Genomic DNA, 19741 nt, shown 5'->3' with positions numbered 1-19741 from the left:
GATCCAGGACAATTCTGAAGGACTTATGGAAACTGCAGTCCATCTCCAGAGAAAGAATTGATGGTGTCTGAATACAGATTGAAGTATAGTTTTCTTTATTTTTTTTTGTCTGTTTTCTTTTGCAATCTGACTAATATGGAAATGTTTTGCATGACTACCCATGTATAACTTATTTTGAATTGCTTATGTTCTTGGGATGTGGGGAGGGAGGCAGGCAGAGAATTTGGTAAATAAAGTTTTTAAAATGGATGTAAAAAATTGTTACATGTAATTGGGAAAATATAATTCTAAAATTTAAATGAGAAAAAAACAAAGTTCCCCCACCCCCCTCAGTTAACTTTTTCCTTTCTACTCTTAGGAGCATTGTCTTTATTTATGCAAAAACTTTTATATTTTTATCACCAAAATTGGCTATTTAATCTAGTATTATCCTCTCTATCATTTCTTTAGTTATTAACTCTTTTCCCTATCCATAGATCCAAAAGATTCTTTCTCGCTCCTTTAATATCTAGGTCATGTATCCATTTGGCTCTTGGTGGATGACATAAAGTCTTGTTTTAAAACTAATTTCTTTTAAAATTTTATTTATTTATTGGTGGGTCAGTGAGGGTTAAGTGACTTGTCAAGGGTCACACAGCTAATAAGTGTCAAGTGTCTGAGGCTGGCTTTGAACTCAGGTCCTCCTGAATCCAGGGCTGGTGCTTTATCCACTGTGCCCCCTAGTTTCCCCCTTTTTGTTGTCTTTGTTTTTGTTTTGCGGGGCAATGGAGGTTAAGTGACTTGCCCAGGGTCACACAGCTAGTAAGTGTCAAGTGTCTGAAGCCAGATTTGAACTCAGGTACTCCTGACTCCAGGGCCCGTGCCTTATCCACTGCACCACCTAGCTGCCCCTAGCTTCCCCCTTTAAAACTAATTTCTGCCAGATAACTGTCTAGTTTTGCCAGCAGTTTTTGTCAAATAGTGGGTTCTTCCTCCAGTAACTGGGATCTTACTGTTCTATTTGTTTACTTCTTTGATTACCTAATCAATAATGTTGATTAGCTTCTTGTTTTAACCAGTGATTACTGTTTGAGCTTACTTTTCTTTTAAGACATGGCCCCAGTACCATCTTCTGCTTGAAGTCTTTCTTGATCCCCTCCCAACTGGTAGTGCTTTCTCTCCTCATCTACCTTGTACTACTTGGTTTTTATTTGCATTTATGAGTGTCATGTTTATGCTGTTTGCATATCTGTCTGTTTAATTTCTCATTAGAATGTCAGCTCCTCTCGAGTAGAAATTGTTTCTTTGTACTTAAATCCTCAGCACCTAGCACAGTGCTTGGCAAGGTGCTTAGTAAATGCTTATTGATTAAATAATTATCATGTGATATGTACTTTAGACTTTAAGAGATCAGATTTCAAAAATTTCAGCAAAAGAATAGTTTAAAATGCTATATCCTGAAATTCTTCATAGTACTTAGGCTCAAAAAGGATATGGTGCTTTAAGGAATGAAATTCTAGCCAAACAATTGATTCAGGTGAGGAAGAAAAAGGGAAATTATCTAGAGACCTCTTTGGCTGTATTGGAATCTTATCAACCACCTCCTGGAGTTTTTAAAGACTTGAGGAAAATACTCTAATTGAGTAAAGATTCAGAAATATAAGAAATAGAAAGAAACCTGGGAAAGTACATTATGAAGTAATGCAGATCGAAAATGGTAGAACCACAATAGAGTTTATACTACTACTACCACCACCACATAAAAAGAAGTGTATGGGAATGATGGTCCAGAGGGACTTGGTTTAAGCTGAGGGGAGGGGGAGGGATTTACAGATTTTATCTTGTTAGGCAGTTATAGAAATTACTCACATGTAAATAGTTGCAAATTAAGTTTAATTGATTTTATTGATGTTCTCTGGAGACCTGCTGATAATCCTTCCTCCCTAGAATGCTTTTTCTCTTCATCTCTGCCTCTCCTGGCTTCAAGTCCTAGCCAAAATCCCTACCTTCTATAAGCTGTATTATGGTGAAAGGGACATCTACTTCTGCTTCATTGACTGCACTAAAGCTTTTTAACTGTGTAGATCTCCAGAAAAATGTGCCAAGTCTTCAAAGAGATGGGAGGACCAGATCATCTTAATTGTCTCCTGAGGAAGCAACAGTAAGAACAGAACATGGAACAGCTGATTGGTTTAAGATTGGAAAAATTTGACCAGGCTATATATTGTCACCTTAGTTATTTAACTTATATTCAGAGTACATTATGTGAAATGGCAGGCTGGATGAAGGAAAAGCTGGGATGGTTGCCAAGAGAAATATCAACAATCTCAGATATTCAGACATGCCATTCTGATGGCAGAAAGTAAGGAAGAATTAAGAAGCCTCTTGATGAAGGTGAAAGAGGAGAGTGTAAAAGTGGACTTGACACTTAACATCAAAAAAACGAAGATCTTGACAACTGGTCCCATCATTTCCTGGCAAATAGAGGGAGAAGAAATGGAAGCAGGGTCAGATATTATTTTCTTGCTCCTCGGAAGGGAATCCCTGACAAATCTGGACAGCGTATGAAAAAGCAGCAATGTGTGACTCAGAGTTGGACTGTGAGGAAAGCTGAGCAGCACAGAACCAACGCTTTTGAATTGTGGTGCTGGAGAAGACTTTGGAGAGTCCTCTGGACAGCAAGGAGAGCAAATCAGTCGATACATAAAAGAGGCTATTCAGTGGAAGGTTAAATACTGAAGCTGAAGCTTAAACACTTTGGCCACCTAATGAAGAGATGGGACTCTGATGTTGAGAAAGGCTGAAGGCAAAAGGAAAAGGGGACGGCAGAGGATGAGACGGATGTGTAATATCCCGGAAGCAACCAACATGAGCTCAGACAGACTTTGAAAGAGAGTGGAGGACACAAGGGCCTGGGGTGCTGTGGTCTTTGGGGCCACGAAGAATTGGACATGACTGAGCAACAACAAATGGGAAGCCTGTCTCAAAGCCTCTTTAAAAAATTCTAGTGTCCTCTCTCTGCTGTTCACTTCCTAGTTATCTTGTCCATAGTTTGTTTATGCATATTTGTTTGCTTATCATCTCCACCATTAGGGGGAGTCTCCTTATGGACAGGGACTGTCTTCTGTTTGTATTCTCAGGACTTAGCACAGTGCCTGGAACATAATAAAAGCACTTAATAAATGCTCACTGACTGACACCTAATGCTTTTCATTAGCTTCTCCATTGCCTTTTGAGTATCTTAAGTTTTATTTCAAAGACCATACCATGCAGTATTTAAAAAAAATAATAAACATTTTTATATAAAGTTTTGAGTTTCAGATTCTATCCCTTTTTTCTTCCCTCTCTTCCTCCCTGAGGTAGTAAGCAATCAGATATAGATTATACATGTGCAGTTATATAAAACGGTACCACATGAGTTTTTTTATATAAGAAAACTCGAATAAAGGAAAAAAAGAAAGAAAGAAAGAGAACTAGCATGCTTCAATCTCTGTTCAATCAATATCAGCTCTTTCTCTGGAGGTGGATAACATGCTTAATCACTAGTCCTTTGGGATTGTCTTGGATCATTGTATAGCAGAGAGTTTAAGCCATTTACAATTCATCAAACAGGATTGCTGCACAACATTCTTCTGGTTCTGCTCACTTCACTCTACATCAGTTCATACAAGTCTTTCCAGGCCTTTCTGAAATCATCCTGCTTGTCATTTCTTATAGCACAATAATATTTCATTACAATCATGTACCACAGCTTGTTTAGCCATTCCCCAGTTGATGGGCATTTCTTTGATTCTTGGCCACCACACAAAAAGCTATACCATGCATTATTAAGTGAAGAATGCTTTGCAATAATCTACATTTCAAGAAGTGAATATTAGTGCATAAAATGACCTCCAGTATGTTGACTATATCTTCTTTGGGGGAATGTTGGAGGAAAAGGAGGGAGAGACAAATAGAATAGCCAGATATAAGTGGATTGAAGTAAGTAGGACAGCCTGATGTTAGAGTGGATAGGGTGCAGCTCTCCAAATTCAAACCCTGCTTTATATACTTATTAGCTTTTTGACCCTGGGTGAGTCATTTAATTTCTCTTAGCCCCAATTACAGATAAGAATATCTGTAAAATGTGTTATAATAACAGTACCTACAGGGTTACAGGAGGATCAAATTAGATAACAGATACAAAGCGTTTTGCAAACCTTAAAGCATCATAAGTTTTAGCTTTTCTATAGTTGGGGGGACTGTCATATATATATATATATTTTTGGGGGGGGTCAGGCAACTGAGGTTAAGTGACTTGCCCAGGGTCACACAGCTAGTAAGTGTCAAGTGTCTGAGGCTGGATTTGAGCTTAGGTCCTCCTGAATCCAGGGCCAGTGCTTTATTGTCCCTTATAATTTTGATCACAAACCCATTGGATTATTACTGTTTACTGTTTTTATAATCATTAAATATAAAATATTAAAAAGATGAGATGTGAGATGAAAATAAAGGAAAGTGAGAAATCTTTATTCAAGGAGAGAAGAAATAGTTACATTTCAAATGAATAAGCATTCATTTGCAGAATAAATGCCTAGGTCCACCAAAAGTATGATGGGTGTAACTGGGGACCAGTGGAAAAGAGTGGCCTGGGCTTTGTGAGAAGCACTTCTAAAACTTTCAAGCCTAGAATGAGCTAGAGCTTGTAATGCCTGCTAAGGACAAGAGGATTTTAAAAAGCTCTGTTAGAGGAGTGTTGGACAAAAGAGAGAGAGAAAGGGAGATAGCCGCACCTTAACAGTTGTGTGGTTAAAGTGAATTTGCTACTATTCTGACAAGGAAAATCTCAATACTGAGGAGTATAGAAGGAAACTATTCACCAAGGAATGGGAAACTCCAGATACTTGAGAAGAAAAGGAGCACCCACTTGTTTTCCATTATGGCTGGTTTCCATGAAAGACCTTGGAGATAGGATTATTGAGCTGTTTTTTTGGTAAGATGGCAGCCAGAACAGCTAAGGTGATCTTAATCTATATTCATAGAAATCTAGTGGCCAGAATAAGGAAGGCTATAGCCCTGATGTCATCTGACCTGACCTAGTTTTCCAGTATTGTATGATTGTGAGTCTCACTGTCTCCTTTCTGGATGTTTTGCCTTTCTTAGTGAAGCCCAAGCAAGATCCCTTTAGTCGTTTTCAGTACCCTGCTGCACACAGTTGACTCATCCATGTGATCAACTTCAGTCAAATGCTCAGGTTTATTTTGGACAGACTGTTATGTGGCCACACTGTGGCATCTTGCACTTGTGAAGTTAATCTTTTGTTCTTTAAATAGGACTTCATTTTTATTCTTAAGAAACTTCATCAAACGGTTGCTGAAATTTCTGGTATGTCTACATCAGGAAGTGAGGTTAACCTATGTGAAATCATTGTATGGCTTTCTGTGATCATAATATTTTCTAGAAATTCATTAACCATCCTTTTCATACGATATGGTATATAATTTTTCAAGAAATAAAATGTCAAGCCCAATTATTATTAATCCCAGTGATAGTATGCAGATTCCACTATTCCCTTTTATGAAAATTGGAATATTTGCCTGCAGTCCTGCAGTGCCTGGTCTTTTACATCATCCTTCAGGGTTCACTGATAGTAGCTCAGCAGTTGTTTTGAGTACCTTGAGATGTCATTATTATGGGTTTGTCCACTTGAACTCTGCACAGGCACTGAGGTTCTTTTGTTTCTCTGGGGTCTTGAGTCCTTATTTATTATCCATTTTTATTCTGTTCTGCCCACCTGTCCTCCCTATCCCCTTTTCATTCCCCCTTCCCCTCAGGCCAGAGGACTGGGAGAAAACCAAAGTGACTTAAAAGTTGAGTGCTTCACTTTTCTTTCTGAGAAGCAGTATTGGAAAGGAGTATTGTGATTCACTCTGCGTGCCTGATTTTTCATTTGTAAAATGAGAGGTGAGCAGTAATAAAAGTAGCACTTAACTTAGTACCTTAAGATTTATGAAGCAGTTCACAGATATTGTCTCCTTTTAGTCTCACAAGCCTGGGGGGATCATCCCCATTTTGCCAGTGGGAAAACTGAGGCTAACAAAGGCTATAAGGGACTTGTGGTCACACAGCTAATAAATGTTTGAGGTCAGATTTGAACTGATGTATTGCTGATTCCAGATCCAGGGCTCTATTCACTATATTTTAAAATTAAAATTAAAATTTTATTTTTTGCAGGACAATGAGGGTTAAGTGACTTGCCCAGGGTCTTACAGCTAGTGTCAAGTGTCTTTGGCTGGATATGAACTTAGGTCCTCCTGAATCCAGGGCTGGTGCTTTATCCACTGCGCCACCTAGTTGCCCCTCTATTCACTGTATTAGCTAGCTACCTGCCTCTAGAAAATGAGCTCAGAAACCTTTGCTCTTGTTTCATCTTCCTTTCTCCCCATGTGAGATATTAAACAAACAGAGCCCTTTTTGTTGTCCTTAGCGTCCATTCTGAGCCACTGTGCTCCTGGTTCTGTTTTTATAGGACTACCACACACCTTTGCATTTATTCTGTTTCCTGCCTTATGCATGTATTTAATGTAAAAAACCCCCAAATCAAGTCAGTTATTGAGGTTTCTGTGCATTCCCACTGAGCTATTTAGACAATATCCTTTTTTTTCTCATCAGAGCTATTTCTATTTGTGGCTTCCTCAGGACTCTTTATTTTGATTTTTCACTTTTGAGTCAAAAGTTCCAGTTCAGGAAGAGAAGGTGTTACTGGGGGCTCAATTCCAATGGAAGCTTTGACCTGCTCTGTTTCTGACCCAGGCTAGTTTCCTCCTGGCACCAAGTTGCAGACTTGGCAGTCTGGTACCAATGCCCCTCACCCCAACGCAGATGCTGGCCATAGTGGTCCTGCCCATTAAGTTGAGCTTGTTGGCTTCAACACAAAACTCCTGAGCTTAAGAGATCAGCCGGTCTCAGGCTCCCTGCTGGCTGAGATCACAGCCATGGGTCACCTCCCGGAGCCACTTTAATTCTCGAGAGCTTTCTGTTTCCTCTGTAGAGTTTTAGTCCATGAGATCCTACCTGCCCCTTTTCTGAACTCTTTGAAATTTGCTTGTTTAGTAGACCATTTCTTGGATTTATCTTCCTTCCCTTTCACAGATTTAAGGCCATTTCCACTCAAGTTCCTTAGAACCCCCCCCCCCCCAGGAATCACATCCAGGATAGAATTCTACTTTGTGTTTTCTGCATTTTGAAGGATGAAATTTAAGGAAGGCTAGAGTGTATTGGTTGCTCTGCTTTTGCCAGAGGGAGGGGGTGGGACTTAGGAGGGAGAGAGACAGAGACAGAGACAGAGAGAGAGAGGCAGAGAGAAACACCAACAGAAGCTCATGTAATAGAAGTGTCCCAGCAGTGCAGTGTCTCACCTCCTCACCAGACAGGCACATTTTGTTGGTCCTTTTGTATTTAATGATGATGATGTTTTTTAGTTTTATAACTTTTGGGGGGATGGAGCAATGAGGGTTAGTTAAGTGACTTGCCCAGGGTCACACAGCTAGTAAGTGTCAAGTGTCTGAGGCTGAATTTGAACTCAGGTCCTCCTGAATCCAGAGCTGGTGCTTTATTCACTACACCACTTAGCTGCCCCTAGTTTTAGAACTTTTTAATGAGAGATTCTTGTCCTTTTTTTAGGGAACTTCTTACTGTTTTTCAGAACTGAATGCAAAGGAACATTTGCTTTTTTTTTTCTTTTGTTGCCCGTGTATATAGATTATTGTTATTTATACTGATATTCATGGGGCAGTGGAGCACTATTTTAAGACCTATATGGTTCAGATTTCAGTGGTACACTGATCTATTTATATGTCTATTAGTTGTTTACTGTTGAAGTAGCTAATGGGGAAAGAGACCTTGTATGTTAGGTTTTACATAGCAGGAACCCTCCCCTCCTTTCCCTTGCTCTCCCCTCTCCTCTCTTCTGGTTACGCCCCCTTCCATCTCTTGTGAGCTTTCTCTTGTGAACAAAAATATATCAGCTTTGTCTCAGAGTATGCAGCCTTGTACACCTTTGTTTTCTACCTGTCTAGTGAATAGAATGAGTTGCTTTTACTCATCTTGTTTCCTGGGCCCAAGATATTAGTCCTTAAAATTACACAATATTCAGTTTTACTATCCTGGTTCTGTATACTTCTCTAGCACAAGTGCCCTTGAAAAATTCTCAGAGAGGTGAACTTAAAAAATTTTGGATTTATATAATCATATATATATATATATTTCTTCCTTCCTTCCTTCCTTCCTTCCTTCCTTCCTTCCTTCCTTCCTTCCTTCCTTCCTTCCTTCCTTCCTTTCTTTCTTTCTTTCTTTCTTTCTTTCTTTCTTTCTTTCTTTCTTTCTTTCTTTCTTTCTTTCTTTCTTTCGCAGGGCAGTGAGGGTTAAGTGACTTGCCCAGGGCCATACAACTAGTATCAAGTGTCTGAAGCCATATTTGAACTCAGGTCCTCCTGAATCCAGGGCTGGTGCTTTATCCACTGTGCCACCTAGCTGCCCCAATCACATATTTTAGTATTCTTTTTTTGTTTGTTTTGTTTTTGAAGGGCAGTGAGGGTTAAGTGACTTGCCCAGGGTCATATAGTTAGTGAGTGTCAAGTGTCTGAGGCCAGATTTGAACTCAGGTCCTCCTGAATCCAGGGCCGGTGCTTTATCCATTGCGCCACCTAGCTGCTCCTCCATTAACATATATTAAAATAAAACCAAAACAACAAACTAACAAACGTCCATTGATATATGTTTAAATACAAATATGCTCTTATGTATACACAACTCCAGTAAGAATGATTGCCAGTGTCCTGGCTACAACCACAATAAAAAACTCCTATTTAGCCCAGTCTGGGTCCTCCTGGAACAAGTGACACTTAGGTTTCCCATCAAAATCCTTTGTTCCTAATTGGTTAGAGTTCTCAATGCTTAACCCTACCGAGATCCAGTACATTGCTCACTAGCTGTTTCTGAGCATCTACCACACATTCCTCTTCCACTCTGACTTGAACAGGGCACTCCAAGTCCCTCCCTGGAGCCCTGTGTTCCTTTCTTCCCTTCTCCCTTTCCATTAGTAACTCTGGGAACAGTACTCAAACCATCACTACCATTTCTGAAAAAGACGTCAGTCGATTCACTCACCATCTCTGTTATTTCTGGGATCATAAATGCCTCTCTCTGGCTGTCCCTCCCTTATACATTTTTGTTGTCTTCCCTATTATTAGTTTAGCATGGTGCCTACCACATAAGCTTTTTCATTCATTTTTCAGTCACAGCCCCCAAGAGGTCTAAAGAGCTAAAGTTCTAGATCAGTATCAACAGGTGGGTTTCAGTGAAGGAATTGGAGAAAGTGGCTGTAGAGGGGACATCTCTGAATCAAGTTCTGTAGTTTGAGTTAACTCAGAGGGAAGGAGGTTGGAAGGACTGATGATGGTGCTGAAAAGATAGAGAGAATGGAGATAGGCTGGCCAAAGGACTTCAGTCCTGTCAGTGGCGTAGAGAGAGGGCTGTGGCATCTGAGGTTGTTGAAAAGAAAAGAGAGCAGTAGCTGGAGGGGAGGAGACAGGGAATTCACTGTGCATCAGCAGAAAGATCATTTGACAGCACAAAGACTCAGCAGATATTGCCTACCATGACATTTCAGTAGGTGGAGTCAGCTTCATTTTGCAGCTTGGGTAGAGTTTGCATGGAGAAATGATGAAAAATGGACAGAAAGTGCATGGATGAGATTTGGAAGGGTTCTAAGTGAATGTGGGTGCTGGAGGGAGTAGCCCCGGAGAGCATCTGTGTACTTTGGATCTGTCTTCTGTCTCATCAGGGCGCTTCCTCTCTCCAGTGGTACAAGCAGGTGGCCATTTAGTTAGAGTTCATTCTTTGCCACTCGGGTCCATGCCCCTTCATCAATGATAAACTCTGCAGCAAGGTCAGTGGGAGTTTTGCCTCCAGTCTTGTAGCATTTTTAGGTGCCAAGGGGGCAGCATCCAGGCCACCCATCTGTCATCTGGATGAATGATTTGTAGGGATTTAGCCACATTTTTTGGTAGACTTTCTCTACCACTTCATCTTCCTTTTGTATGGAAGCTGCAGTTATTTTCATGATATTTTTCCAGTCTATCACAAGAAATGCAAAATGCAACAACCAAATATCCAGTGATTTTTTTTTTCTTGGCGTATGATAAAGTATCTGGTTTCCTTTTCTTTCCAGAGAGTAAGTGCCCTTGGAACCATCCTTCCATTTAGTTGCAGACTTCTTCTTCAGGTTTTGTTTTTTAGCAAGCATGCCAAGGTTAATAAAATGTTCAGATCAGAGTCCTAGTAATCAAGTTCAAATCTGATAGTCTAAAAACTGTTTTTCTTAGCACCCTTGGCCCCCATGAGCCCCATCACTGCAGAAATGGAAGAGGGTTGCCCAAGACTGAGAGCTGTTTCTTACTTAAAAAAAAAAACAACAAATATTTTGTAATTTTATTGACTTCCCTCCAGAACATTTCGGCTTCAGCTTCCCTGTGGTAACCTAAGAGCCCCCCACCCACCCCCCGGAGTACGTGGTCCTGAGGCCAGGGCCTATGAGCCCCCTACCATAGGAGTGCTGTGGGCATGACTGGAGGCTTACATCCGGGGTGGGGGCTGAATTCTAGGGTGGAGCCCGGGGCAGGACCACTTCTTGGACACGTGGAGATGGCTGAGCTGGTCAGCTACGAAGCGGGGTGGGGGCGGTGGGGGGGTGGGTGGCACTGGGATACCCTCGACAGCTTGATGGCCTTGAAGTTCTCTCGCCTGCGGGGGGGCAGAATGGTTGAACCCCTGCTCCTGGGTCACGTAGGGCATGCTCAGCCAGTACTCGTTCTCCGCCTCCATCTCCAGCCTCCAGTTCATGCCCTGCTTCATCCCCTGGGTCACCTTCCTGCGGTGCTTCCCGGGGATCGGACAGCGGTCAGGAACATGGTGCCTGCGGGAAGGGACAGACACGCCTGAGCGCCGGCTGCCCCCTCGCAGAGGCTACCCTGCTGCTGCCTCCTCTTACTTATTGAAAGGCACCAGTAGCCAACCCACGGGTGATCGACTTCTCTGCAGTTAGATAGGCTGGTCCTTCGTGGGGGGAGAGACGTTCTCTTACTGAGCCTGTTCTTGAAGTCTTACCAGTAAAAACTGTCAAGAGCTTAAACTTTGTGGTTTCAGGCATGTTCAACTCTCTGTGACCCCATTTGGAAAACTGAGGCAAACAGGGTTGAGTGACTTGTCCGTGGTCAAGAAGATGGATCTTCCTGACTAAGCTGCCCCTCGAATTTAAGCTTCCTGGAACCTTCAAGACCCCAGTGTCACTTGCACACCCACCAAGGCTTTGGAGCGGGGTTTTTGAAGAGGATATTTGTTGACATGACAAGGAAATCAAGTATTTGTTGAGCAGGATAGATCTGGCTGCCCCCCCCCCCCCCATGTCATTTCTGTAGAAATCAGTATACTGTTGCTCATGCATTTCACACTCTGGAGTATTATATGAATTAGCCTGGTTGGAGCTGTTGTAATGCCTGATGCAGAGACTCGAGGCAGGGAGACCTTTTAGGAGGGTGTTGGAATAGATGCCCCAAGAGGCCTGAGTAAAACTGAGTTCAGCTGGAGGGGTGACAGCTGTGCCTTGGGAGAAGTGGAAGATCAGCCTCAGCAAACCTTTTTTTGGAATTGAATCGATGTGGTCTTTGAAGCAGGCCTTGAGTGATGGAAAAGGCTTCTGGATTTGATGTGATAAGGAGGAGGCTCTTCCTGGAGGCAAAGGCTGGTGGGGAGGGTGTGGCCAGAGGCTCTTCACCACTGAATGGGAAGAGGTATAGGTTGAGATAAGGCCAGGAGCAATTCAGTTTCCAACTTAGCTCCAGCTTTCTGAACAGGAAAGTGACAAAAGCATTGTGTGTAACAAATTAGAGAAGGTGGGATCCATTAGGAGACTCAAAAATAGTGACACTTTTTCAGTTAACAAGCCTTTAAATTTTCTCCTTGCCTTTTCCTCTCCATCCCAACTGAAAGACAAAGAAAAACCAGATACTGGTAGAAAAGTGTAGCCAAGCAAAACAAATTCCTAATGGACCATGTCCAAAAATGTGTGTCTCATTCTGCATCTTGAGTAATTAGGAAACTTGTAGGAGTCATTGAATTGAGAGGTAATTGAAGACTGCATCTGTGGAGTGGTCATGCCGGGTATGCCATATTAAGTGTTGTCTGCATCTTGAGGAGGTGACAGTAGTAACTCTTTTCAAAAGAGAGATGGAATTGAGAAGAAGGCTTTTTGTTTCTCTGTGTGTGTGTGTGTGTGTGTGTGTGTGTGTGTGTGTGTGTGTGTGTGTGAATAACTTGCCCAGGGTCACACAGCTAGCAAGTGTCAAGTGTCTGAGGCCAGATTTGAGCTCAGGTCCTCCTGAATCCAGGGCCGGTGCTTTATCCACTGCGCCACCTAGCTGCCCCCCATTTAATTTTTAATAGGTGTCTTTGATGCCTTTTGTTTTTACATCATGGTCTTTCCTAGGTGTTCTCTTCCCCTATTCCTCCTCCCCCTCTTCTGTCTGCCCCTCCCCCAAATCCTGCTTTTGTAACAAAGAAATGTAGTTAAGCAAAAACAGCTTATGGAATGACTTCATCTGACACTGTGTTGAATACCTTGCCCCTGTTGTTTTTCACCTTCCTTCCAAGAAGGAGGTGCAGCCACCCTCATTTTAGACATATGCACTCTCAGTTGGCCGTTAGGATTTCCCTTTGTCATTGAGTTAATATTGTATGAGGCCAGAAGTAGTTCTTTTGTCAAGCACTGTACTTTTCTCTTGAACCTGTCATCTCTTCAAGCACCTTGTTTCTACCACTTTATCTGCAAACTTGTAGAAAAGAAATCTGTCAGCATGCACTGCTTCCATTTCCTCATTTCATTTTTTTGCCCCTTGCATTCTGGCTTGCACCCCTGCTCCCACACTTGACTGATAATGATTCTTTCCAAGGTTATCATTAATTTCTTTTAAAAAATTCCCCTACTTTTTATTACATTTATATATATATATATAATGGAATTAAACCAAGCATTTCCATAACAGTAGAATAAAATAGATGATCGTACATGAAACTGCAGATCTACTATGTACAACTTGCTTTTCCTTTCAAATATACAACATTGCCATGTAAATTTTTTCTACCCTCCCCTCACTCTACCTAGAGGTGGCTAACACACACACACACACACACACACACACACACACGATTATTCTATACATACTTCTATTTATCAGTTCTTTCCCTGGATGCAGATAACATTTTTCTTTATATTTCCATTATAGTTAATTTAGGTATTTATAATTGTCAAATAACATTCAGTAGGTTGTTCATGGAACACTGTTGCTGTTATGGTAGCCAATATGCTCTTGGCTTCGCTCATTTCACTCTTCATTATTTTATGCAACTCTTTCCATGTTTTTCTAACCTCATTGAGCTCATCATTTCTTACAGCACAGTAGTATTCCATCACAGTCATATATCACAACTTGTTCAGTGTTTCCCTGCTTTCTGGCCATCCCCTTGATTTCTAATTCTTTGCCACCAGAAAGAGAACTGCTATAAATATTTTAGAACATAGAGATTCTTTTCCTTTTTCTCTTCTCATCTTTGCAAAAGACCTACTACTGTTATTACTGGGTCAGAGGGCAGTTCAATAACTCTGTGGGCACAATTCCTCCAGCAATGAATTGATGTCCCAGTTTTTCTATATTCCCTCTAATGTTTGTTGCTTTTTCCTTCAATCATTTTAGCCAATTAGGTAGGTGTAAAATGATATCACAAGGTTCTGTTTTAATTTGGATTTCTCTAATCAGCAGTGATTTACAGCATTTTTTAATATGACTATAAATTTAATTGTTTTGATTTCTTCATTTGAAAACTTTCTGTTGGGGAATGTAAAGGAAGGAGATTTAGCAGAAGAAGGTTTAAACTATATTTTATTTTATTTTTGGTGAGGCAATTGGGGTTAAGTGACTTGCCCAGAGTCACACAGCTAGTAAGTGTCAAGTGTCTGAGGTCGCATTTGAACTCATGTCCTCCTGAATCCAAGGCTGGTGCTTGATCCACTGCGCCACCTAGCTGCCCTAAACTATATATTTAAGGTACTCATTAATTCTCAGAACTCCTTGGTACTGGCTAGAATAGCCATACAATTTACAAAAGCAAATAAACATAATAACCTTGTGTTTGACAAGTGATAAGACAAGATTCTGAGAATTATTTGGTAAAAATTTGTTGGGAAAACTGGAAAGGAAAACGGCATAAACTGGGCACAGACCAGTATCTTAGACTAGATACATGACCTAAGTATAAAGAAAGATATTACAAGAAAATTTGAAGAATATGGAATATACTACTTATCAGACTTGTGGATAGGTGAAAGAGCAAAATTAAGTATAAAATGGATAATTTCTATTACACTAAATTAAGATGTTTTTAACAAATGTAGCCAAGATCAGAGGGAAATCAGAAAATTGGGGGGAAAATTTTATCGAAAGTTTCTCAGATAAAGGTCTCATCTGTAAAATGAACTTTGTCAGATCTATAAAAATGAGTCATCTCCCAATTGATAAATGGTCAAAGGATATGATCATTAAGTTCTTAATTTATTACTTTGTCTCAAATTTCATCCTCCTTGACTTTTATTTAGTTTTTGACACTGTTGACAACCCCCTCCTTTGAGTTACTGTTTTCTCCCTCAGTTTCCATGCTGTTATTTCCCCCTGATTTTCCTTTTACCTCTTTTTGTTTGTTTGTTTTCTGCAGGGCAGTGAGGGTTAAGTGACTTGCCCAGGGTCAAGTGTCTGAGGTCAAATTTGAACACAGGTACTCCTGAATCCAGGGCTGGTGTTTTGTCCACTGCGTCACCTGGCTGCCCCCCTTCTACCTCTTTAGTCAGTGTTCTTCAGCCTCCTTTGCTAGATCATCTGTGTCTCACTTTCTAAGCCTGAGAATTCTAGAGTTCTCTTCTGAGCCTCTTTTCTTTTTTACTGTCCCTCTGTAGATTTGAAATTTCTAGAGGCTCCATTGGTTTCTCTGTGCTGACAGGCATTGTGCTCAGCTCTTTACAAATATTATCTCATTTGATCCTCACAATAACCTTGTGAGATAGGTGCTATTATTATTCCCAGTTGAGGAAACTGAGGCAGACAGAGGTTAAATGATTTGCCCAGGGTTTCAGAGCTAGTAAGTTTGTATTTGTAAATATGCAGGTGCTCCATAATTTTTATTGTTACTGTCCTTTTGACTTTCACAACATTTTTTGCTTTTGTCCCGTTCCATTCTCTATACCATTTTGTTCACACCTTCATTATCTCCCATCTGGGCTGCAATAGTATCTCAGTTAATCTTTCTGCTTCTAGCCTCTTTCCTCTCAGAGATAGCTAGGTAGCCCAGTGAATAGAGTACTGGGCCTGGAGTCAAGAAGACCTGAGTTCAAATTAAGTCTCAGATACTTACTATCTGTGAGACCTTAGGCAAGTCACCTAGTTGCCCCTATTAAGTGTCTTTTTTTTTTTGGCAATTGGGGTTAAGTGACTTGCCCAAGGTCACACAGCTCGTAAATGTCAAGGGTCTGAGGTCACATTTGAACTCAGGTCCTCCTGAATCCAGGGCCAGTGCTCTATCCACTGTGGCTGCCTCCCCCCCCCCCCCAAGTCTTGTTTAGAATAGACTAAAAAACAAACTGACTCCCAAAGATAGAATTAATCCCAGTGTATAACAAAGTCAAAATGTGTGCTTAGGGGGCAGCTGGGTGATGCAGTAGATAAAGCATGGGCCCTGGATTCAGGAGAACCTGAGTTCAAATCCAGCCTCAGACACTTGACACTTACTAGCTGTGTGACCCTGGGCAAGTCACTTAACCTTCACTGCCCCCCCCCCCCCCAAAAGGAAAAGAGTGTGCTTAAAAAAAAGGCAAACCAGAAGTGATATAGAGCTACGGGCAACAAGAATTTGTGTGTGTGTGTGTGTGTGTGTGTGTGTGTGTGTGTTTTTAAATTTTATTTTTTTGTGGGACAATGAGGGTTAAGTGACTTACCCAGTGTCACACAGCTATTGTCAAGTGTCTGAATTCTGATTTGAACTCAGGTCCTCCTGAATGCAGGGCTGCTGGTGCTTTATCCACTGCACCATCTAGCTGCCTCTATATATTTTCTAATAATATTAAACTGGAACATTTTTCAGTTTGGACTAAAACACAGAACTGAGGTTTGTGTAAAATGTTATTGTCCTTTGAAAAACCACATGCCTAAACCTGTAGCTAAAGCTTTTCCTTTTTTCCTTTTTCCTTTCTGTGGAATAACTAACAAATTAAATGTACTTTTATTCTCTACTTAAAATATGGAAAGCCTCCAATTTAGAAATAAATGTCTTACTGCCAGAAATTCCAGGGAATCTGAGATTAAAGACAGCACATATTGGCAAAATTACAGCCAATCTTAAATCTTATTTTCTTCATCATGTTGGAGTCTGATTGGGAAGGGCTTTAAATACCAGATTTAGGGTTTTGTATTTTATTCTACAGGAAATAGCAAACCACTGAAGATTTTTGAGTAAGGGAATAACATGGTTGCAGCTGTATTTTAGGGATATTAGTTTGGTAGCAGTGCAAAGGGAAGAGACTGGAAGTAGACGGACTGATGAGGTTATTGAAATAGTCTATCAGTAGTCAGGAGGACTATTGAGGCTGTGTGAGTCAAGAAGAGAGGATCACTGGGAATGGTATGAAGAGAAGGTTAATAAGAATCGAGAGCTGATTGGGTATGAGGGATAAAGGAGAGGAATGTGTCAAGGGCGAATGTTTGGGGAGCTGGGTGATTGTAAGATTGACGGTGCCTTTAACAGCAAGGAGCAAGTTTGGAGGAAGGCTACGTTTTGGAATTGAGTTTTAGACACGCTGAGTGTGACATGAGACATTCAGACACTTATGTTCAACAGGCAGTTGGCAGTTCTGGAGAGAGATTTGCCCGGTATCTTTATATATTTGGGGGTCATTGATGATGGCAATAAGAAATCACATTGCAGTGGTACTAAGTGGAAAAGCTAGGATTTAAAGCCTTCTGACTCTAAATCTACACGTCGCATTGTACTGTGCTTCACTTCCTCCTGATTGCTCATCCCATCTCTCTCTAGAATGGAGCTAGGTCTGGAATATGTTCTTTACCAGGTCCTCCTAGAATCCCTAATTTGCCTTATGTTTGGGCCTAGTTGCCACTTTCTATATGAGGCTTTTTCTGATCCCCATCTGCCGGTGGCCCTTTGAAATGGCCTTGCGAACATTGTTTGTCCTTGTTGTCTCATCCAAGACAATGTTAGTTTAAGAGCATCGTATGTGATTGTACGTATATAACCTTTCAGAGGTTTTATATCAGAATTCCTTGAAATAAAGGATGTTTCTCTGGGTGGGGGAAGAATACACTGGGAAATGATGGTGATATAAAAAAACAACAACAGATGAATACAATATTTAAAAACACTTTAAGGTGGCAAGAACAGTTCTGTCTAGATTAGTAAAGGGGGTTTCTTCATCTGCAAGAAGGGAAAATGAGACAAAGATAAAAGGAAGAGGCTCCACAGAAAGCCAAGCAATGTACTCAATGTAAGTATATTGCTTTTCTGTACCTGCTACAATTAAAGATATAGTCTTAGCAGAAACTTAGCTCAGTAGTAGCATTGTTTGGTGTGGATAACTTGTTTTTTTTGTTTTTTGGGTTTTTGCATGTGTCAAAAGGCTTTTATTGATGCCTCAAAGGCTCACAAACTACACTCATCAAATGTCCTGGCTTACCACTTCATTCATTCATTCATTCATTCATTCATTCATTCATTCATTCATTCATTCATTCAGGTGAGGCAATTGGGGCTAAGTGACTTGCCCACGATCACACAGCTAGTAAGTGTTAAGTGGCTTACCACTTTTAAAAAAAGGTATATGTGGTGCAGCTAGGTGGTGCAGTGGATAGAGCACCGGCCCTGGATTCAGGAGGACCTAAACTCAAATCTGGCCTCAGACACTTGACACTCACTAACTATATGACCCTGGGCAAGTCACTTAACCCCCACTGCTGCCCCCAATAAATTTTTTAAAAAAAGTTTGAGAGAGAGAGAGAGAGAGAGAGAGAGAGAGAGAGAGTGGAAGTCATCTTGGTTAATCTAGAAAAGCAAGCAAGAGAAAGCACTCAGAGCTTTGAGAGAGACTCCTTAAACCCCCCAGGATCAGATGAACTTACAGGTGAATTCTAGCAGACATTCAAAGAATAATTAATTCTAACACAAACTGTTTGCAAAATAATAATAAGAAGAAGATTAATTCTATGTGATCAAAGTGACTGAAGGACAGCCACAATAACAAAAACATACATGTATCTCTCCCACTTATTGATCTGTAACTGTTATAGTTAAAGTTACCATCCATACCCTTTTGTTTTGTTTTTGCAGTTTTATCTTCAAGACACTAAAAGTAGTAACGGTACCTTTATAAATAGCCAGAGATTGAGCCGAGGCTCTGAAGAAAGTCCGCCATGTGAGATTCTTTCTGGTGACATCATCCAGTTTGGTGTAGATGTGACCGAAAACACACGGAAAGGTAAGAGTGGCTCAGTTGAGGTGACTGTGCTATGCATGCTGCATTCCTTGTATTTAACTGCTCCAATCTCAATCACTTTCTTGAGAAAACCCCATTCGTCCAGTAGAACCCAAGTTCTCTCCGAGTGTCCTTGATGAATTTTCCACCTGGGGTGACCTGGCACTAGCTGCCTTTGTGAAAATCAGGATAGCCTGGACTTCCTGGTTAAGGAATCTGGGGAATCCTCAGTTAAGAGTGGCTGATATGGGGCTTGCTGAAGCAGTGTTGGTTGGCATTTCTTTGAATTCTTGCAGAGTAGTAAAAATTAGCTATTGTGGGTTTTTTATTTTTGTTTGTTTTTTGGCCCGGCAATGAGGGTTAAGTGACTTGCCCAAGGTCACACAGCTAGTAAGTGTCAAGTGTCTGAAGCCAGATTTGAACTCTGGTCCTTCTGAATCTAGGGCTGGTGCTCTATCCACTGCACCACCTAGCTGCCCTATTGTGTTTTTTATTTTTATTTTTTCGGTGAGGTGAGGCAATTGGGGTTAAGTGACTTGCCCGGGGTCACACAGCTAGTAAGTGTTAAGTGTCTGAGGTCGGATTTGAACTCAGGTCCTCCTGAATCCAGGGCCAGTGCTCTATCCACTGCGCCACCTAGCCGCCCCTCCTATTGTGTTTTTTAAAGGAACTTAGAGACTTCCCTTAGTTCACTCACCCCTTACTAGGCTGAATTCCATTGACTATTTCAGAGCAAACTGAGCAAAATTAATTAATGGAAAGAAGCAAAATATCTTTAATGGGAAACATGAATTAGTGTCATTTCTACCACTTCCCCAAGGATATTTTGTTAATCCTGTTTCAGTTATATTTCAGCTATGTTATTGGATAATCCAGTAGTGTAGGCTAGCCCGGGCACCTAAATATCACAATAAAAAATTTTTTTATTGGAAAAATAAATTTTGAGCCCCATGCTTGGCTGGTAGCCACAAGAACTCCAGTGCTAAAATTCCTTCCTTCTCTTCCTTGGAGTTCCTGAAGCCCATCACTGCATAGAACCACCCTATTTATTTTGGAGTACTGTATGTGGGGTTTGTATTATAAGCACCGGCATCAGAAAGGATCCAGGCAGAAGGGAGCAAACCCTTGCCAGCATTCCTCCCC

At 41.0% G+C, this 19741-nt stretch overlaps 1 protein-coding gene across 6 annotated transcripts in view; it reads left to right on the top strand.

Moving 5' to 3' along the window:
• The window catches only part of LOC122741032 (sarcolemma associated protein), a 140782-nt gene that overhangs the window by 36222 nt on the left and 84819 nt on the right, over nucleotides 1–19741 (top strand). For all 6 annotated transcript variants that reach the window (XM_043984076.1, XM_043984103.1, XM_043984068.1 and 3 more), the window contains exon 2: nucleotides 18454–18601. In XM_043984076.1, the coding sequence (XP_043840011.1) occupies nucleotides 18454–18601 (148 nt within the window). The remainder of the gene's footprint in view (nucleotides 1–18453; nucleotides 18602–19741) is intronic.

This window comes from Dromiciops gliroides, chromosome 1 (genome assembly GCF_019393635.1).
Source record: "Dromiciops gliroides isolate mDroGli1 chromosome 1, mDroGli1.pri, whole genome shotgun sequence".
NCBI classification, from domain to species: domain Eukaryota; kingdom Metazoa; phylum Chordata; class Mammalia; order Microbiotheria; family Microbiotheriidae; genus Dromiciops; species Dromiciops gliroides.
This window is presented reverse-complemented; position numbering and strand designations above follow the sequence as displayed.